Below are 17,792 nucleotides of genomic sequence, written 5' to 3' on the forward strand. Positions count from 1 at the left end.
GCCTCCTGGAACCCTGAGTACCACGTGACTCGCGCCGAGCCGCTCTGTCGGCCATGTTGTCGGCAAAACACGGGGTTCAAAGGATGGCGCTACTCTGCTCCGTAGGAGCTATATAGTGCTCTAGGGCGGGCCGCCTCTTGGAACCCTGAGTACCACGTGACTCGCGCCGAGCTGCTCTGTCGGCCATGTTGTCGGCAAAACACGGGGTTCAAAGGATTGCGCTACTCTGCTCCGTAGGAGCTATATAGTGCTCTAGGCAGGTGTTGCGCTAGGTCGCCGCCGTCGCCGCGTGGCGGCGTGGCCGCGTGCGGAGGCTCAGCGCTCATCATCATCACCGGCACGCGACTTCCGGTTTGTTCTGCAACTTCCTCTGACGTCATTGGCGGCCATCTTTGTTGGTGTTTTTTGACGCAGGGAGACGGCGATTTCATTGTTCATACTGCGGAAACGATTTTTGTGTCGGTGCTCAAACGCGAACACAGCAAGGGTGGTCCGTGTGTTCTTTTTTTTTTTTTTTACAAGTTCCCCGGCAGCTTGGCGGCACCTTTCCTCGGAAGCAGGCACGCCATGGCTCAACAGCCGACAAGCAGCGCTCTACGTGCGCTGGGACTCGAATTCAAGGGTTTGCAAGAGGAGCCCGTGGAAGGTTTCCGTGTGAAACTGGTAAACGAGGACAATCTTTTCGAGTGGGAAGTGGCCATCTTCGGACCGCCGGACACGCTATACGAAGGCGGATACTTCAAGGTAAACAAAGCGGGCACAGGACGGGGTAGGGGGAGATCACCCCGGTTTGGACTAGGCCTACGCAACGCGCTTTTCAAACTGCTCTATTTAAAGGTCGCTATGGGATGGTTTTCGCGACTGGTTGGTGAGCTGCGTTTCACAGCCGCGACCTTAGCCTGTGTGTGAGCTGTGCGCGCCTCAAGCAGTGAGCCAGCGAGCGTGACTCTGTAGCGGCCTCGGCGATCACACGCCGACCGCTTTTCAAGGTCTGGCGCTCCCGCGGGTTGACGCTGTATCCATGATCGCTTTGCTGGCTCAGAGGTTGTTGGTTGTGTCATCGGATAGCCTTCGCCTGGTTTCAGCTAGTTTGTAGGGGAAGTCGTGACCTGCCGATTCTCTCTGCGAAATCTCCAGAGTTGTGAATGATGGCCGCGTTGGGGCTGTGTCGTGCTGTCTGCTAAGAAATGGCCATGCAAGCATTTTTAGCTCTCCGCCTGACACCAAAGAATTAATTAATTTTTTTGTTAATATCTGTTTTGCTAACATATACTGATTATTGACCTCCTGGAAATCCGATCATTTGAAAAAGATTTGGTTCGGGTGCATAAATTGTTTGCGCGGACAATATCAACAAAGCATGATCTTGCTTTTTTTTTTTTCACGTTATAAAGCGGAAGATTTAGTTATAGTTGTTTAATTTGATGCGCTCTGAACCGCAGAGTGGTGAAGAATGGGGCGCGTTGGTATAGGTTAATGGTCTAGAAAAAGCATACAAACAAGAACACACACACAAAAAAAAAGCACGACAGACAGTTGCTTGTTTGCAAGTGATTTCTCATTAAAACGTCGTGCACAATGAAAAAAAAAAAAAAAAAAACCAACCCCAGTTTGTTAATGCGCATTACAATCCCTTGGCTTTAATTTCATAAGAGCTACTATCCCCATTCTCTTTTCAAGACTACCTGAAAAACTGATCATGATCACTTAGCTACAAGCACAATCCCTCGTTGCTTTTTTGTCATGTGTGTTTTCTTTTCTGTCCCGCCTTTTGTGCGCTTTTTGTATATTGTGCGTAAATAATTCTCGAGTTCAGCGCCACGTCACAGAGATAACTATCACAAAGAGAGTCTGTTCCTGTTAGTGGTTTAATGAGGACTGACTGTTTTGGAATCAGAAGGAAAAACTCATGCTCAGCGCTTCTTCATTCTCATTGTTTGTGTCTGTTCAAGATTCAGCATCATGGGTTGGGGGCAGCGTTGAAATTGCTTGGCCTTCTTTGGGCCGTGAGGGTGTCTTTAGGCTCCAAGTTATCGGCTTCCTCGGCAAAAACTAAAAATGGAATGCAAGTACCTTCACGAGAAAACACCATGTAACATATTCACAGCACTTAGGATCTTGGGGCCCACAAAAAACAAGAGCGCCAATCAACCTGAGACACTCTGGTGCCATTTTTGCTAAATGTAGGACAAGCGAACTTTCAAGTTCAAATCCCAAACCATACATTTTCTAGATTACAATCCGAAAGATCGTAGGCAACATCTTGAATTTGATAATTTACTGTTCGTCTACTAAGATTTCTTTCAAGTCATGTGCTTAGATTGCTTGCTAATTTTCTGCTAAGATGACTTGTGCACATTGGAACAGCAGGGCGATGCCTTTAGTAGATTGGCTTTCTTGGCTCTCCGGATCAGGTTCCTGTGGCTTTGTCCTGGCATGTCCCTTAGATACAACTAGATGTGACCGATGCCTGCACTTTACACACATACGTGTTAGCTCAAAGTGGTGCATACTGTATTGCAAGGAGAGGGGAGCGGGATGGAACTGATTAGCTTTCGTGACGAACTCTACCCTTGAGTGTGGGTTCAGTTTCTTGCAGATGGCGCATTGGCATTGCGAGTTTTATTGTTTCCTTTTTATTTTTAACTTTGCAGTAGAGACTAAAGCTACCAATAGCAGCTGTTTGGCATTGTAATTGCTTTCTTTTCTCATGCTGCTTACCTACCTTGTACAAAAACCAGAGCTTTTTGTAGTTCGGACTTTATACTGTGCTGCAACAGATAGGTTTTGAGTGGGGTGGCAACAACGACGTGGTTATTCGAGCTCTGCCGATCAGGTTCTTTTACATTTGTTCCTAAACGGGGGACTCCGCTTGATTTTTGTTAGTCTAAATGTTTATTGAATTGGTCAGCAAAGTTCGAGATGTCGGAAGTGAAGGAAATCTGCTATATCTGTTCGTGATGTCTGACATTGACTACATCAAAGACCTCACTATTTTTTGGGTTGTTTTTTTACTTTCCCGGACAAAGCCCACAGGTGGCACAGCAGCAGCATTCACGCTTTGCGGGATGTGCACGTGCCTGCGCTTTGGACGCAACGTCACAAACACATTGCTCTGGCCACCTGCTAGAGATTAATCCCGACATGGTGTATGTCTCTTCTGCATCGATGCCGTTTTGCTCACAAACTTCGGACGTGTTCCCGAACCAGACGCGCACGGGCCGCAGTAGCTCCGGCGTGGTTGGATGCAGGTGACACTTGTGCTGCGCCCGCTTGCTTGGTGGATCGTGGGACTGATTGTGCCACGTGGGTGTGCTATTTCACTGTCTGGAGCCAATGTTGCCCACTGCAACCAAACTTTTGGCTTTGTGGTCATATCTAAATCAAAGGCTGTTTGAAAAATATTAATCTTTTCGAGAATGAAATGGTGTAGAGCCATTCATTAATACTTATCAATGTCAAATCACCCGCTTTAAAGAGACACTGACACCCCCCGAAATTAATTTTTTATTTTTTGCCGGGCGATTTATTATGGTGTCGAAAGACTACCCAATCACTGTTTTGCTACAGCATCACATATGTCTTTAATAAAGTAAAAAAACGCAACTCCTCGAAACGGAAACTGGACTGGGGAGGAAGAAGAAATATAGAGGAGGAGAAAGGTGACGGAAGTCACGTGGCCCGTGATACTTTTTTCTTACCAAGCAACGCATTTGTAGCTTCTTACAAGCCACAAAAAATGGGTATCATATTTCTTTTCTATTCTTAATATTGTGTACGTGCCTTCGATGACCTACGACTTTGATTCAATTTGGTGGCTGTATCTAAACCTTAGACAACGGCCCGTGACCACGGAGATGAGAGTGAGCGCGACTCAAACCGGCCAGTTCTCGATCGGCGGTTTTTGGGCAAAAAAGAAACCGAATTTCGAGCCGCAATTTCTGTTCTGGGTAGTTGGGCTCTCATATGTCACATACAAATAAAAACCCTGTCAGTGTCCCTTTAACAGTTTCTCCTAAATTGAGTGGAGTTGCTTAAGCAGGTTGTCTGGTGACCCAATTGATGTTCAGCATGGAGAAAGTGTGGCTCCAGCTTGTAGCTGTGTGTGATATTGGCCATACCAGTATGGAGCAGTGTAGCTTGCATTGCAGATGATGTCCTGTGGGGTGTTGTCTGTTGCCATTTGCTTGGAATGTTTTTCTCTGCTTACTTGACAACTTGGCCACTGCCTGCCCCCTTCGTCCATGGTGTTGTTTAAAGGTGATGTGCTCAAGGCTGCCGCTTTTGGTTTCATGGTCGGGAAGATAGCGATATCACTAATCGTGACATGCCCTCACTGATAACGCTGCCCCTGGGTCTTTGCCATTAATATCTCCGAGGGTCAACACAAATGCTTTGCAGGTTTCTTCTCATCTCTCACCACATCTTCCCAGAAACCTAATTTGTGGCTTGTTTTTTCTCTTAGCAGTGGTATTTGCTATCTAGTTGCATTTGTGAATGTATATAGTCCGATGCCTTTTTTATATCAGCATATAGGTACTGCACTTATTTATTGCAGAAACTGAGTAAACTCCGTAAAAGCAAAAGCACGTTGACTGCGCTTGTGCAATGCTGAAACTAGAAATATCCAGTGCAACACAAGTGAATGTCCTATCTCACACGGAACTGTCCAAGAAGGCTTATCTTTTACCCGCCTTGATTGGTAAACATTGCTAGTTTCGACGTCGTTTGTGAACCAGAGATGTATCAGACATACCTCACGCTGTGACGAAGTCGAGAATCAGGCCCTTGGGCTTACGTTACACACGATTAATAGGCTAAGGACGACGAATATGTCGCAGATGGAAAATGGTAGACTAATGTAGAACTTAAAATAGATGTTTAATGAGGCAAACTTGTGCCTGGGAGCCAAAACGGAAGATATTGAGCATCCTGACTCAGTGACGGTAGAGTGACTGCCCAGAGCAGCCCGTTACTGCCGCTTTTACACAAGCGGTAAGTTAAGGAACATTCCAAACCAGAACGCACAATGACAGCTGAGAAAGGCCTGGAACTTTCCAGAAGAGTAGAGAAAACCTTAAAAGAAAGAACCGGGTGAAGCTGTGTTTGAACCTCGTTTCTCCGCGTGGCAGACGCATACTTTGACAACACCGTCATGCAAGCACTAATTTGTTAGACATGGGGGCGGTTCTTTCATACCTTCTCAGGGCATCCCACAGTCTAAGAAAAGTCTACCATTGAGGTTTCTAAATTCAAAATAGCTATAGGGAAAACAGCAAGCAATGGTTACGTCGAAACCAACATTCAGATTTCTTCACGTTCTCCAGTGGGGAGACATTGCATTGATATGCGACTTGCAAGTCGAGGAGGCACGCTAAGAAACACAATATTTTGCACATTTTGTTTTGTTTTGCTGGCGTGAGATTGCTCACACCATCAAACGTCTTGTATCCCATGAGAAACGAGTAACACTGCCCCCTTGTTTGATTTCGCATTTTTAGTGTTATCAATAGAGACTGAACCTTTCAGACCAAATTTTAAAATTCACTATGTTCAGTTTGAAATAACTCTGCATTGTCCTGAATGTTTTCATTTGAATTACTGAACTATACTAGCAGTATTCGCAGCGTTTGATACTTTTGAAAGCAAATGTCGGAGTGCAAGCCAGGGTGTCGAGTGTAGGTTTTACAGTAGAAAACATTTTCACGTCTTTGCCTTTTGACTTTCCTGTCACTGCAGAACTGCACAGTCCGTAAAACGCAGACGGAGTAAAGGCTGCCATCTTGAACATCCAAAAGTGCGTGCAAAATGCCCGTCCATGCATCTAGCAAAAGTTAAAAGAGATTGTCGCACCTCTTACGGCAGCGTAGTTTACATACCCGATAAAAAATGGCGCAAGTTGAAATTCTTGGGAGGCGCCTGATCTTGACCGCAAAGGAGAAATTGACCTGTCGGGGCAGCCTTTACACTTGTCGAGGATGTGAATAATTTATTCGTCGGGAGATACCCGACAGATGATCCCAAAGGGTTAATGAAGGACTTGGAAAGCACAGTTGGTCCCGTGAAGCTGCAGCTGGAGGTCGCCTCTCGTGGCAGGTTGCACGTGTGTCACCTCTCTTTTATTGATGTTTACAATTGTGGGCGAGCATGAGAGAAGAGTGACTACTTCGCTTCAGGTCAGATGCAGCCGACGCTACAAGCTGGTGGGACCAATCAAACAGTGTCAAAAGTGCACTTTCATGGTGTTCATAGTGTTCTATCATCGCTGAACCAACTATAAACAGAAAAGGCCCAGTAACTTGCGCTTTGACACTGTTTGATTGGTCCATTAGCTCGTAGCGTCGGCTGCGTCGGGACTTCAGTTGAAACGAAGTATGGAGAAATCCTTGTGGCCTTGTACCCCCGCAGGGGGCACCTGTGAAAGCAGGTGTTTGGAGAGTGGCGTCTCCACGGACCCCGAGCCATGCGGGTTCGCCCGCCCACGTATGGCTGTGCGTGGCTTTCCCGTGTCCGGGGAAAAGGGCATCCTGGTGGTTGAGCCGAGCCCGGGGTAGGTTTGGACCCTTCGGGGCCCCCCGGGTGAGGCAATACACCACTTCGGCCCCTGCTTCTCGTAGACGGGAGTCCTGGTAAGGCCCGGCCAGGATGATTCAGTCTAGTCGCCACTTCTACTATCCCCTCTCTGCTTTCACCCTTGTCTTCTCCTCCTTTTCACTCTTCTCATTTCTCTTCTTTCCTTTTCAACTCCTTTGGCGGCAAGGGCTAACCTTGGGTGGCGACAGACACCTTGTCCAGAACCACTCTTGGTTATAGAGACTGGGCAGTACTAATAGCGTAACGTCTTCAGCCAAGCCATTCTTGTTATGGAGCGTTACCTATTCCCTTGTTGGGCTCGGTGGTGGGCGGTGCACCACAGTTTCCGAAAACCCTCCCCCTTCATATGGGTTCTCAAGCTAAAACACCTTTTGATCGGGCCCCGAAAAGGGTCCGCACCGAAGCACTACAGATAGAAAAACCAACATACACATTTTCAAAGTTCCCCAAGTTTCTTGTCATGCATTCTGAGGATGAAAAACCGCTTGGCAAGTTGTCCCCTTTCCTCATTTCAAAAGTTCTTGAAGGAGTGATTGGGAAGAACTACAATGCAAAAATGATGGCATCTGGTGATCTCCTAGTGGAGATACACAGTAAGCAACAAAGTGATTCACTATTAGCACTAAACTGTGTGACTGATTACAAAGTCACTGTCACACCTCATAGAACACTTAACACAATTCAAGGAGTGATCTCAGAAGACGACCTGCTCGAGTGTACAGAAACCGAAGTAGTTCAGGGGCTTTCCACACAGGGGGTAATCGCTGCTCGGCGTATTACCCTTCGCCGCGATGGTGTTGAACGCAAGACGAAGCACATCCTCCTCACATTTGAGTCAACTACACTTCCTGAAGTTGTGAAGGCAGGATATCTCCAGTGCCGCGTCCGCCCCTATGTGCCAAACCCTCAGCGGTGTTTTAAATGCCAAAGGTTTGGCCATGGGTCACGGAACTGTCGAGGAAGTGACACTTGTGCCAAGTGTTCTAGCAAGGAGCACGTTGCTGATGTGTGCGAGAATGAGCCCCACTGTGCTAACTGTAGCGGTAAGCACCCAGCGTACTCCCGATCCTGCCCATTGTGGAAACAGGAAAAAGAAATCCTCACCTTGAAGGTTACCGAAATTATTTCATACGCTGATGCAAAGAGGCGTTTCGCCTTTGTATCCAAAGGCTCTTATGCCGAGGCCGTACGCAGGGGACCGGTACGGCCAATGGTTTCGACGGGAACGCAGACGTCTACGGACAGTCTGCGCCTCTCGTCGAGGTCTCCGTCCTCGGGAGCGGTGCCAGTGACACCGCTTTCGAACCGTAAGGTGGATGCTGCCTCTTCTGCATCCACCTCAGGGCAGGGGCTGACCCCCCCCTGCTCCACCTGGCCCTTTGGCCCCTAAGGGCCGAGGCCTACCCCCTCGCTCCTCTGCTCCCCAGAGGAAGCCCGGTGAGACGTCGAAGCAGTTGGCCCCTAAGGGTCAACCGACGACACCACCGGAAGAGCCCATGGAAGAGTGTGGGCTCAGATCCAACGACGAGGCTATCCTCTCGGGATCGGAGTCCTCCCTCGTTGCTCCCACTACCTCTGGTGGGAAGCAGAATGACTGCTCGAAAAAGAAAAACGCTCCGCGCATAAAAATCGATTTTAAACCTTAGTAACCCGTTTTTACCCATTCTTGCAGTTTATAAGTTAAAGTTTATTTTAATTTTAGCACTGCTATGAGTAAACAATTAGGTATCATGCAGTGGAACTGTCGCGGCCTTCTTCGTAATATTGATGACGTTAATTTTTTTCTCGATGAGCTTCGTCCTGTGGCACTCTGTTTGCAGGAAACCCATCTGACCGACAAACACACACAGGTCTTACGCCGGCACCAGGTTTTTAGGAAGGATCGCCTTTCTCCTAGCCCTTCTGGTGGTGTCGCAGTTGTAGTGCAGAGCGGGGTTGTGTGTGCTCAGGTTCCCCTACAAACACCACTCGAGGCAGTAGCAGTTCGCGTTCTCCTTGACCGACTCGTCACCCTCGTCTCTCTCTACCTGCCACCCAACGTTCCACTGCAGCTCCACGAGCTACAAGGACTCATAGATCAGCTGCCTAAGCCTTTTTTAATTCTAGGTGATTTTAACGCTCACCACCCACTGTGGGGTAGTGTTCGTCAGGATTCTCGTGGTGGAGTTTTAGAACGACTTTTATTATCCTCCGGGCTCTGTCTTCTGAATAAAAAGGAGCCAACGTTTTTTAGTGCTGCTCATAACACCTTTACTTCAATAGACCTTTCCATATCATCATCAGCTTTACTTCCATGCTTTTCATGGAAGGTTTTAGATAATCCATTTGGCAGCGATCATTTCCCCATAATTTTAGAAAGTTCAATACCCCTTCCTTCGCTTTCGACCCGTCTTCCAAAGTGGAAATTAGAGAAGGCTGACTGGGCTCTTTTTGGTTTAAATGCCGTACTGGATCCATCGCTTTTTCGCAGTATGTCCCCCGAGGAGGCGATGGTGTTTGTCACTGAATGTCTAATTAATGCTGCTGCATCTTCTATTCCGCAAACATCCGGCGTCCTACCCCGGAGATGCAAACCCTGGTGGAATGAGGACTGCACAGTCACTCGCAGGAAACAGAACCAGGCATGGGGTGTATTTCGCCGTTATCCCACTGCTTTGAACCTGATTGAATTTAAAAAATGTAGGGCCAAGGCACGTTGGACACGGAAACAGGCAAAGAGGACATCATGGGAAAAATATATATCTTCTCTAAATAGCTTTGTCCCAGCTAAAGAAGTTTGGGATCGCCTACGGAAAGTTCGAGGAGATTACCAATCTTTCCGAACTCCTCTGTTTTCTTCCCCCTCTGTATCGCTGAAAGATCAAGCAAATGTTCTTGGGGAGCATTTCCATCTTATTAGTAGCTCCTCTAATTTTAGCGAAAAATTCAAGAAGTTCCAGTCGACTGTTGAAAAACAGCCCATCTCAATGTCGGAGGGTGGTTCATTTTTTTACAATAGACCATTCACAATGTTCGAACTCAAAGTTGCTCTTGGTGCAAAGAAGCAGTCTGCACCAGGGCCAGACGGACTCCACTATGAAATGTTGAGGAAACTGTCCCCTGAATTTATGAACGGTTTGTTAACTTTCTTTAATCATCTATGGCAAGCTGCTGCCTTTCCTCGTTGCTGGAAACATGCCCACATAATCCCTTTTTTGAAACCTGGGAAAGACTCTTCCATTCCTACGAGCTATCGTCCCATCACACTCACAAGTTGCTTAGGGAAGACTTATGAGCGGCTTGTGAATCGTCGTCTTGTCCATTTCTTAGAGACTGAGAATTTTTTTGATGTAAACCAGTGCGGCTTTCGGGAGGGACGAGCGACCACCGATCATTTGGTTCGCCTAGAGACCGCTATACGTGAGGCATTTGTACACCGGCAGCATTGTGTCTCGGTGTTTTTTGATTTACACAAAGCATATGATACCACATGGAGGTATGGAATACTTCGTGACTTGTACAACTGTGGTATACAGGGCCGCATGCTTCAGTGCATACAGAGCTTTCTCAGCGAAAGAACCTTTCAAGTCCGATTGGGCTCCACACTTTCAGATGTTTTTTCTCAAGAAAATGGTGTTCCTCAAGGAGGAGTGTTGAGCGTTACCCTCTTTGCTGTAAAGATTAACAGACTAGCTAAGGTTATGCCATCGTCAGTAACTTACTCTCTATATGTGGATGATGTGCAAATCTCTGTGTCTTCCTGTAACCTCTCCAGTTGTGAACGACAATTGCAGCTTACAATCAATAGAATGTGTAGGTGGGCAGACGAAAACGGCTTCAAATTTTCTCCTGAAAAAACAGTCTGTGTTCCTTTTTCATTACGCCGGGGATTGTCTCTTGATCCTTCCTTGCATCTTAATAGCATTGAGATATCAGTCCAACAAGAACACAAATTTTTGGGTGTTATTTTTGACAAGAAACTTACCTTTGTACCCCATCTGAAGAATTTGAAACGGAAATGCTTGATGTCATCAAGCATCCTAAAAGTGCTATCGCATATGTCGTGGGGTGCTGATAGGCGCTGTCTTCTACGACTGTATAACTAACTCCTTAGTTCGATCCCGCCTCGACTATGGTGCAGTAGTATATGGGTCAGCGCGGCCATCCGCTCTTAAGATGCTTGACCCAGTACACCACCTTGGACTACGACTTTCTACAGGTGCATTTCGCACATCTCCTGTGAAGAGTTTGTATGCTGATACGCATCAAATGTCCCTTGAGAAACGGAGGCAGTACCTCAGCGTCTCTTATGCTTACAAAGTATTTTCAAATCCAAAGCATCCCTCCTACAGTGCCCTTCATGCTTGCAGAAGTTCACAACTTTTCGAAAACAAGCCGAGCATTGTTAGACCATTAAGCCTCCGTTTGCAAAGTACTTGTCAATCCCTTAATATCCCCCTCCATGAGATTCCCTTGCTTAAAAACACTCATAGGGTTGCTCCATGGGATGTTCTGCCGATTTTCTGTGACTGGTCACTTGCAAAATACAGTAAGAGGGTCATTTCACCACAAATCCTCCGGCAGGAGTTCCTCTCCTTGCAACAAAAATATGCAGACTACCTGGAGTTTTATACAGATGGGTCCAAATCGTTGTCTTTTGTAGGGTGTGCTTTCTATTCCGCCTCCTACAGCAAAGCCACACAAGTTGACTCTAGGGCAAGCATTTTCACTGCAGAGCTTTATGCTATTTTACTAGCGGTCGAACATATACTCGACAATAGTATAATGAAAGCTGTAATTTTTGTCGACTCACAGAGTGCCTTATTGGCTGTGTCCTCTCTGATGCCCACAAAGAACCGCCTTGCACAACATCTACATGGTAAGATCAATAGCGCCCTGCGACGCGGTCGGGACATTAAGTTCTGCTGGGTGCCAAGCCACGTTGGGATTTTGGGCAATGAAGAGGCGGATAAATTGGCTGTGTCTGCCCAAGGCTCGTCTCTAACATTCAATTGCTTACCTTACCAAGACTTGAAACCACTTCTGAGGAAATCTATTTTTCTCAAATGGCAGCTTGAATGGGATACAGAGAGCAACAATAAACTTCACATTATCAAGCCCGTTCTGGGCGTTTGGGAGAGCTCTTACAACAGGGAACGTCGTGTGGAGGTTCTTCTATGCCGTCTAAGAATAGGTCACTCCCGTGTGACACATCAGTATCTGCTTCGTGGTGAGGATGTTGCACTATGTGAACATTGTGGAAAGCTTCTGACCGTGTTGCACATTTTGTGGCATTGTTCGTCCCATCAACCACTCCGTCAATCATGTTTTCTTGAACTTTTTAGGGATCATCTCCCATTTCATCCCTCTTTTTTGCTTGGTGATAAACCTTTAGTTCCATTCAGCCGTGTCTTAGACTTTTTAAAACAAACTGGATATTTATACCATTTGTAAATATGTAGCCTCAAAGTAAACTTTTGTTATAATATGCTCTAAATACATTAAGTTTGGCGCATTATGGCCCTCGTTGCTGCTGCGCCAATAAACTCCTAATCATCATCATCATCATCTTGTGGCCTTGTACAGTCATAAGTTTGGCGGAAGTTATTGGATTCTGACTTTATCTCGCAAGGCAGTGTTTCCCAGATGTGCGTCATGACTCCCCTCAGGGTCACGATAGATTCGGCAAGGGTGGGGGGAGGGGGGGAGGTTGCGAAGCAGCCGGGAACTTGAAATAATGTGAACTTGACTTCAGTGGTGGCGTCGACGAAAGCAGCATACAAGTCGCAACTCAACATAGAGCTGGAACTGATAGTTGTGCACAAATTCTGCTTTGTTTTGAGAAACTGCCCTAACAAACAAGTTCACTTGAGTCATTAAGAAAAGTCATTCTTGCTGGCATGCATTGTTTTGGCTGAGGGGAATGATTTCTATTCCAGGTGATTCAATCTGACTACAGCAACTGTCAAATAGATTTTCAGCACCACGTTTGTGTATTATTATTTGAAAAGTTTGTGGCATTGCGAAAAGCAGGAAAAGGGTGTTGTTGGGAAACATTGTCATGAGAAACTGAGCCTTTGCCAGTTAGTATAAATGGCACGAGGTAGCCTTTGTTGAAACCCCACCCCTGGCTGTTACTATAAGTGCCTTCTGACACATGCATTTTTTAGAGCGCAGCTCTTAGGGGCCCGTTTCCAGCCTGAGCGGCGTCGGCGTAACCGGGGGGGGGGGGGGGTCACGTGACCCCCCCCCCCCCCTTTCTCGAGGTCATGTGACACCCCCCTCCCCCGAGATCACGTGACCCCTTCTGGGTCACGCGACTACCCGCAGGTGACGTGACCCCCCCCAGTACCCTTCCCTACTCCTCCTCAAGAGCTGCGCTCCAATTCGGCGTTACAGGGATTTGTAAACGGCTTTCATTTTTTTTTTGTTTACTTGAAGTGTTTCTTTTTTTTTTTTCCATGCATTGAAACTTTATTTGTGAGTCGGCTTGTCATGTTTCTCGTCTACCTTTCTTTACTCTTTTCTGAGCGTTAGATTTTATTGGCATTGAACGAGCTGCTCTCATTTTTAAACTGTAAAGGCCTCTTGCACACTTGCGACTTCTTAGGATATAAGCAACCATTTCTCATAGGTAGTACATACATTTGACTTCGCAAATACCGTCAGACCTGCACTCTAGTAATATGCAGATCCAGGGTCACTGCGTAGATGGCACCAGTATCTTCTCTTGTCGTAAGAAATTTTTAAACGTTTTAAGGTACTTTGTCTTAAGGCGTCGCAATTGTATGAATGGGCCTTAAAGGGATACTACAACGAAATTTCAGCTCTCTTTTCTTGATCTACTTGTGTTCAAGGGAGCAGTATCACATCAGACACACCAATTGCTTGTTGAAAAAGACACAACAAGGAATTTTAAAATAAGTTAAACGATTAGCAAAGAGCACCTGGTGGATGTCGCTAAAGCCTGGTTTGTAATGCCCCTCTAGGAATCTTGACAGGTAGTGACAATGCCTGTCTTGCCTAGAACTATACATGCCTTGAACCTGATGTCATCCCGCCAGCTCGCAGGCCACCATGAGAGAAATCGCCCACCTGGTCTTTTTTTTTTGTTTGTCCCAGACGTCGCAATTGTCCCTCTACAAGGTTATAGCAGATTAACCCTTCACTTAAAATTCTTACAGAAAGCAGCTTTGGGGTTAGTTAGGGTGGCTGATAGCTGGCCTGCTTAGACCGCTTGGGTAATTCACGGCCAGGACATCCTGTCGACGTCAGCCTCGCCGCAGCTTTGCTTGTCCCGAGACAATCTATGTCACGATTGCACCAGATGCAGGGTGTAAGATAGGCAGGTGGGGAAACGGGCCATAGAAGCCTACCGCAGCGCCGTGACCGGATTGTGTACTCGTCCGCTTGCGGGTGCCCCCCGATTTGCGACAGATAGCGCTGTGGCAAGAAGAAAAACAATCGGAATTGGATTTGCATGGAACTTATGAGAGAGTGTGCAAAATAAACCGAGAGCACGACAGTCCTCCATTGAAAGTCCACGAGAAACCATCTCCGTCAGATTAGCCGGTCGCCCACCCGGAGTGTGAGTTCGCGGTGCTCCACATAGATGGCGCCACAGAAAAAGAGAAAACCGAAGGGGACACAATCCGGTCGCTCATTTGGCTCTTGTTTTCCCACCTGTCTATCTTACACCCTGACCAGATGTCACATGCTGTGCACTGGTTGCTCTCCGAGCGCGTGCCAGAGTGGGCCGTTCATAACGAAAAATACAGCCATCAGGCTCAAAATACAAATGTGTAATTGCCATTTACGAATATTGTGGATCATATTGAGTGTATTTCTGAACATGACAGGTAGATTTCGGATTTTGTTGGAGTATCCCTCTTACCGGCTGTTCGAAAATGACGGGCTTACATGGCAACAATTTGTGGAGCCGGGCTTGTGTTATATACTTTTGCCAGTCGTGACTGAATGAGCCTAGTTACATTTGGTGCCCATTTTGATGCATCATTTTATGTTTTTCCAGCCAAGCTGAAACTGGCAAACTCAATACTTCGGTTGTATTTTGGTCGGGTTAGGTGTCGCTGCACGGAGAGAATCTGAGGTAGCAGAGTAGGCCCAAGGGCTAGCTACCTTTGCGCATTGTTCTCTGCACACTGTTCGAATGTGAGACACCACGCAAGGAACAGGTGACACTCTTGTTCGCTCCAATTAGAGGGAGACAATGGATGGAGACAAAGGCAGCGAGCCTGCGTGTCTAACCACTAATCCTTCCAGTCGGAGCTCGGCTCTCCGACGTCCCCATGCGCTCTTGCCTCCTCCCCCTCGGTTTGTTTCCGTATACTCCCCTTCACCTCAAAAATCTTAGAAGGAAAGTTTCTCTCCTTGCTTACCATCACTAACTTCCTCCTATATTAGGTGAATTAAGATACTTGTGTGTGCATTAAGACCAGCCATTTGTTGCTTTGTTGAGGCACATTTATGAAACACAAAGAACATTGTTTTTTTTATTTTCCTCCAGTGACCAAATCTTGCAAGAACCATGGGACATTCCCGAGAAAGGAGGACTATGTTTTACGGCCCGTGTAAACGAACTGCACGTTGCAGAAAGATCATCCTCTGTTAGAATGTGACGTTAGCGGTTGGGATAGAACATAAAAGTTTTAGAACATGACGTTTTAAAATTTTCGAAGTGAACAAGAGCGTTGTCTGCTGACAAATCGTTTATTTTCCACTCAAATAGATGCTCCAAGTGTGCCCACAATGTCTTTTTTTTTGTTTCTACGATATTAGGCTTAGGCAAACATTGGCTCATAGAGAAGTTTAGCCTTTCTCAATTATCTTTTGATACAGGCAACTTAATGTTCTCAATCTTTAGAGTACCATCACAATTGCTAGCGTCACATTCTCACACAGTTTCGAGCTTTCTGCGACGCATAGTTTATTTACCCGGGCCGAAAAACGCGACTCTCTTCTCTCGTGAATGCCCCGTAGTTTGCACGGCATGCAACGGGACAAACTGGCAAGGTCCACGAGTCACTGGAACGTATGGAAATGTCACACTGTCAGGTGACTTTGAGCAAAGGGGGGGAGGAAAGTGTGGCGACAGTCTTGGCGACTATGGATTGAATGGTCCTCGAGGTTGGTGTGGGAGGGTTGTGACCGGGACCGGTTTCTTGTTGCGCAGGCCCACATGAAGTTCCCCCCAGACTACCCCTACTCGCCACCCACCGTGCGCTTCCTCACCAAGGTGTGGCACCCCAACGTGTACGAGGTGAGTCGTGCTGAAAATAGACATCAAAGGCGATTGGCGAGATCTGAATTCCGTGGCTGACCGGTATAAAGTCAAAGCCGTTTATAGTTTGTTTCAACTTCGGTCCAAGCGCGGCCGATGTTATGAACCGAAAGGCCAATAAACACCGCAAAAAGTGCAGCGTCATGGCGTGCTCTCTGCGCTCGATAAGACTAGCCGGCAGAGGAGCACGCATAGAGAGGCGGCGAATACCAACTGGCCCTATCAACTGCAGAGAGCACGCCATGACATTGTGCCTCTTCCGCTGTTTGATTGGCCCTTTGGCTCATTAACACCGGCCGCGCTCGAACAGAAGCTGAAATGAAGTATAGTTGGCATCTATGTCTTATAACCCAGAGTATATTCGGGGGTCTCATAGTTTTCAAAGAAAGTTATCGAAAATAATAAATACAAGCCTAGCTTTTTAAAATTTTTTTGTTCAAGATAGGAACAAGCAACACAAAAAAGAACCTTTCCCTGTAGAAAAAAAAAAAGTTTTTAACAATATTTTGATTTTTTTTTTTTTATCTTGAGTTCTTGCTTGAGTGTTTTTATTGGGTGACGTTGACCCCGAAGTGAAGGCTTCTTTTGGAATAGCTCAAATGAATCTCACTAAGCAAATACTTTGCTACAAAGTGTTTTATCGAGTAAAGTTCATTTCCTGTGACTGCAGTCCCATCCTGGCATTAAATGCAGTGATAGGACAGTATCCCAATGTTGCATTAAAGGTGGTGATTTAATAAAAGATGATGTGGAAAGCTAAATCACTTGCAAAGCTAAGGAGAAAAAAAAAAGCATAAAAAAGGAAAGCATGAAATGATGGAACTGACTGTTGAAACATTAGTTAAAACATGTGCTAGTTCTTCAATTTACTTATAACAGCAACAAAAAAGTGGTGTATGACAGGCAAAAAAAAAGGGGGGGGGGGGAAGGGGGGGCAGAGCCGCAATGAAGTGGTGGCAGGAATCAAATTGTTTTTGCCTCAAAATCGACTTTAGATTTCTCTCTCTTTTTTTTTTTTTTACTTTGAAGTTTTGATTAAGGGCATAACATTGAGCTGCTGTTGGTGTAAGGGAACCTTTGTAAGTGTTTGTAGTATCTGCAAAGCAAAAACTATAGGTTAAGTGCATTTCGGAGCATTTTGGAGCAGTTTAAAGAAATATGCTATATTGTAAAAGAATGAATGAATTTAGAATAGCAAGTTGAGCTTGCAGTAAAGTATTTATATTTGCTAGAGGTGTGAATCATGCTTTTCTTGGGTTTGGCCATCTTTGTTGCTTTTTATGTGCAAGTCACTTGTCTTCCTGCTTCGGTACAAAAATAATAATAAAAAATAAACTTCGAACCATCTTCGTTGATTCGCATCTTCAGTCATTCCATATTTTTTGGGCAATAGTCTACAAAAGCAGATTTTAGTTGAAAATAAAAACTTTTTCTTTGGATATCGTAATTTCGCGCATATTACCCGCATTCCCAACTTGCTACACTCGGGGGAAAACAACAACAAAAAAAAACCTCGCATATTACTTGCACTAACCAAGCAAAGCAGTGTCCAGATCTTGCTAGAAACCATGCCTTTATTTTGAATGCACTCATCACTGCAGTCACTGCAGCTATCCAAGGCGCCCTCACTCTCGTGGATAGCGTAGTCGTCCATGCCATCCAGGCGATAGCCAATGCAGCACTTTTTTAAACTGCTGCGCACCATCCTGTCTGGAGAAAGGCCGCGGTCACGCCAGGTCCGCGTTGACGTGGCACAACCGCAACCTCTTTTTCTACTCTACGAACTTCGCAAGCGCTTTTTCAAGCTCGGGGTGTGCACCGGTCTTCGGACCGTAGAATGATCTTCGATCACGGCTTGCGGTTTGCAGGCTCACTGCCTTCCGTTTTCGCACAGACGACTCGTCGACGTCGTAGCGGC

At 46.2% G+C, this 17,792-nt stretch overlaps 1 protein-coding gene across 1 annotated transcript in view; it reads left to right on the forward strand.

Annotated features, from left to right (window-relative positions):
* Window positions 1-276: 276 nt before the first annotated feature.
* The window catches only part of LOC8023523 (ubiquitin-conjugating enzyme E2 R2), a 32,045-nt gene continuing 14,529 nt past the window's right edge, over window positions 277-17,792 (forward strand). Inside the window, exons 1-2 of the mRNA XM_002401687.5 lie at window positions 277-744; window positions 15,767-15,853. Coding sequence (XP_002401731.1) covers window positions 568-744; window positions 15,767-15,853 — 264 coding nt within the window. The 5' untranslated portion in view covers window positions 277-567. The remainder of the gene's footprint in view (window positions 745-15,766; window positions 15,854-17,792) is intronic.

Source organism: Ixodes scapularis, unplaced genomic scaffold, assembly GCF_016920785.2.
Source record: "Ixodes scapularis isolate PalLabHiFi unplaced genomic scaffold, ASM1692078v2 PGA_scaffold11__112_contigs__length_91849675, whole genome shotgun sequence".
NCBI classification, from domain to species: domain Eukaryota; kingdom Metazoa; phylum Arthropoda; class Arachnida; order Ixodida; family Ixodidae; genus Ixodes; species Ixodes scapularis.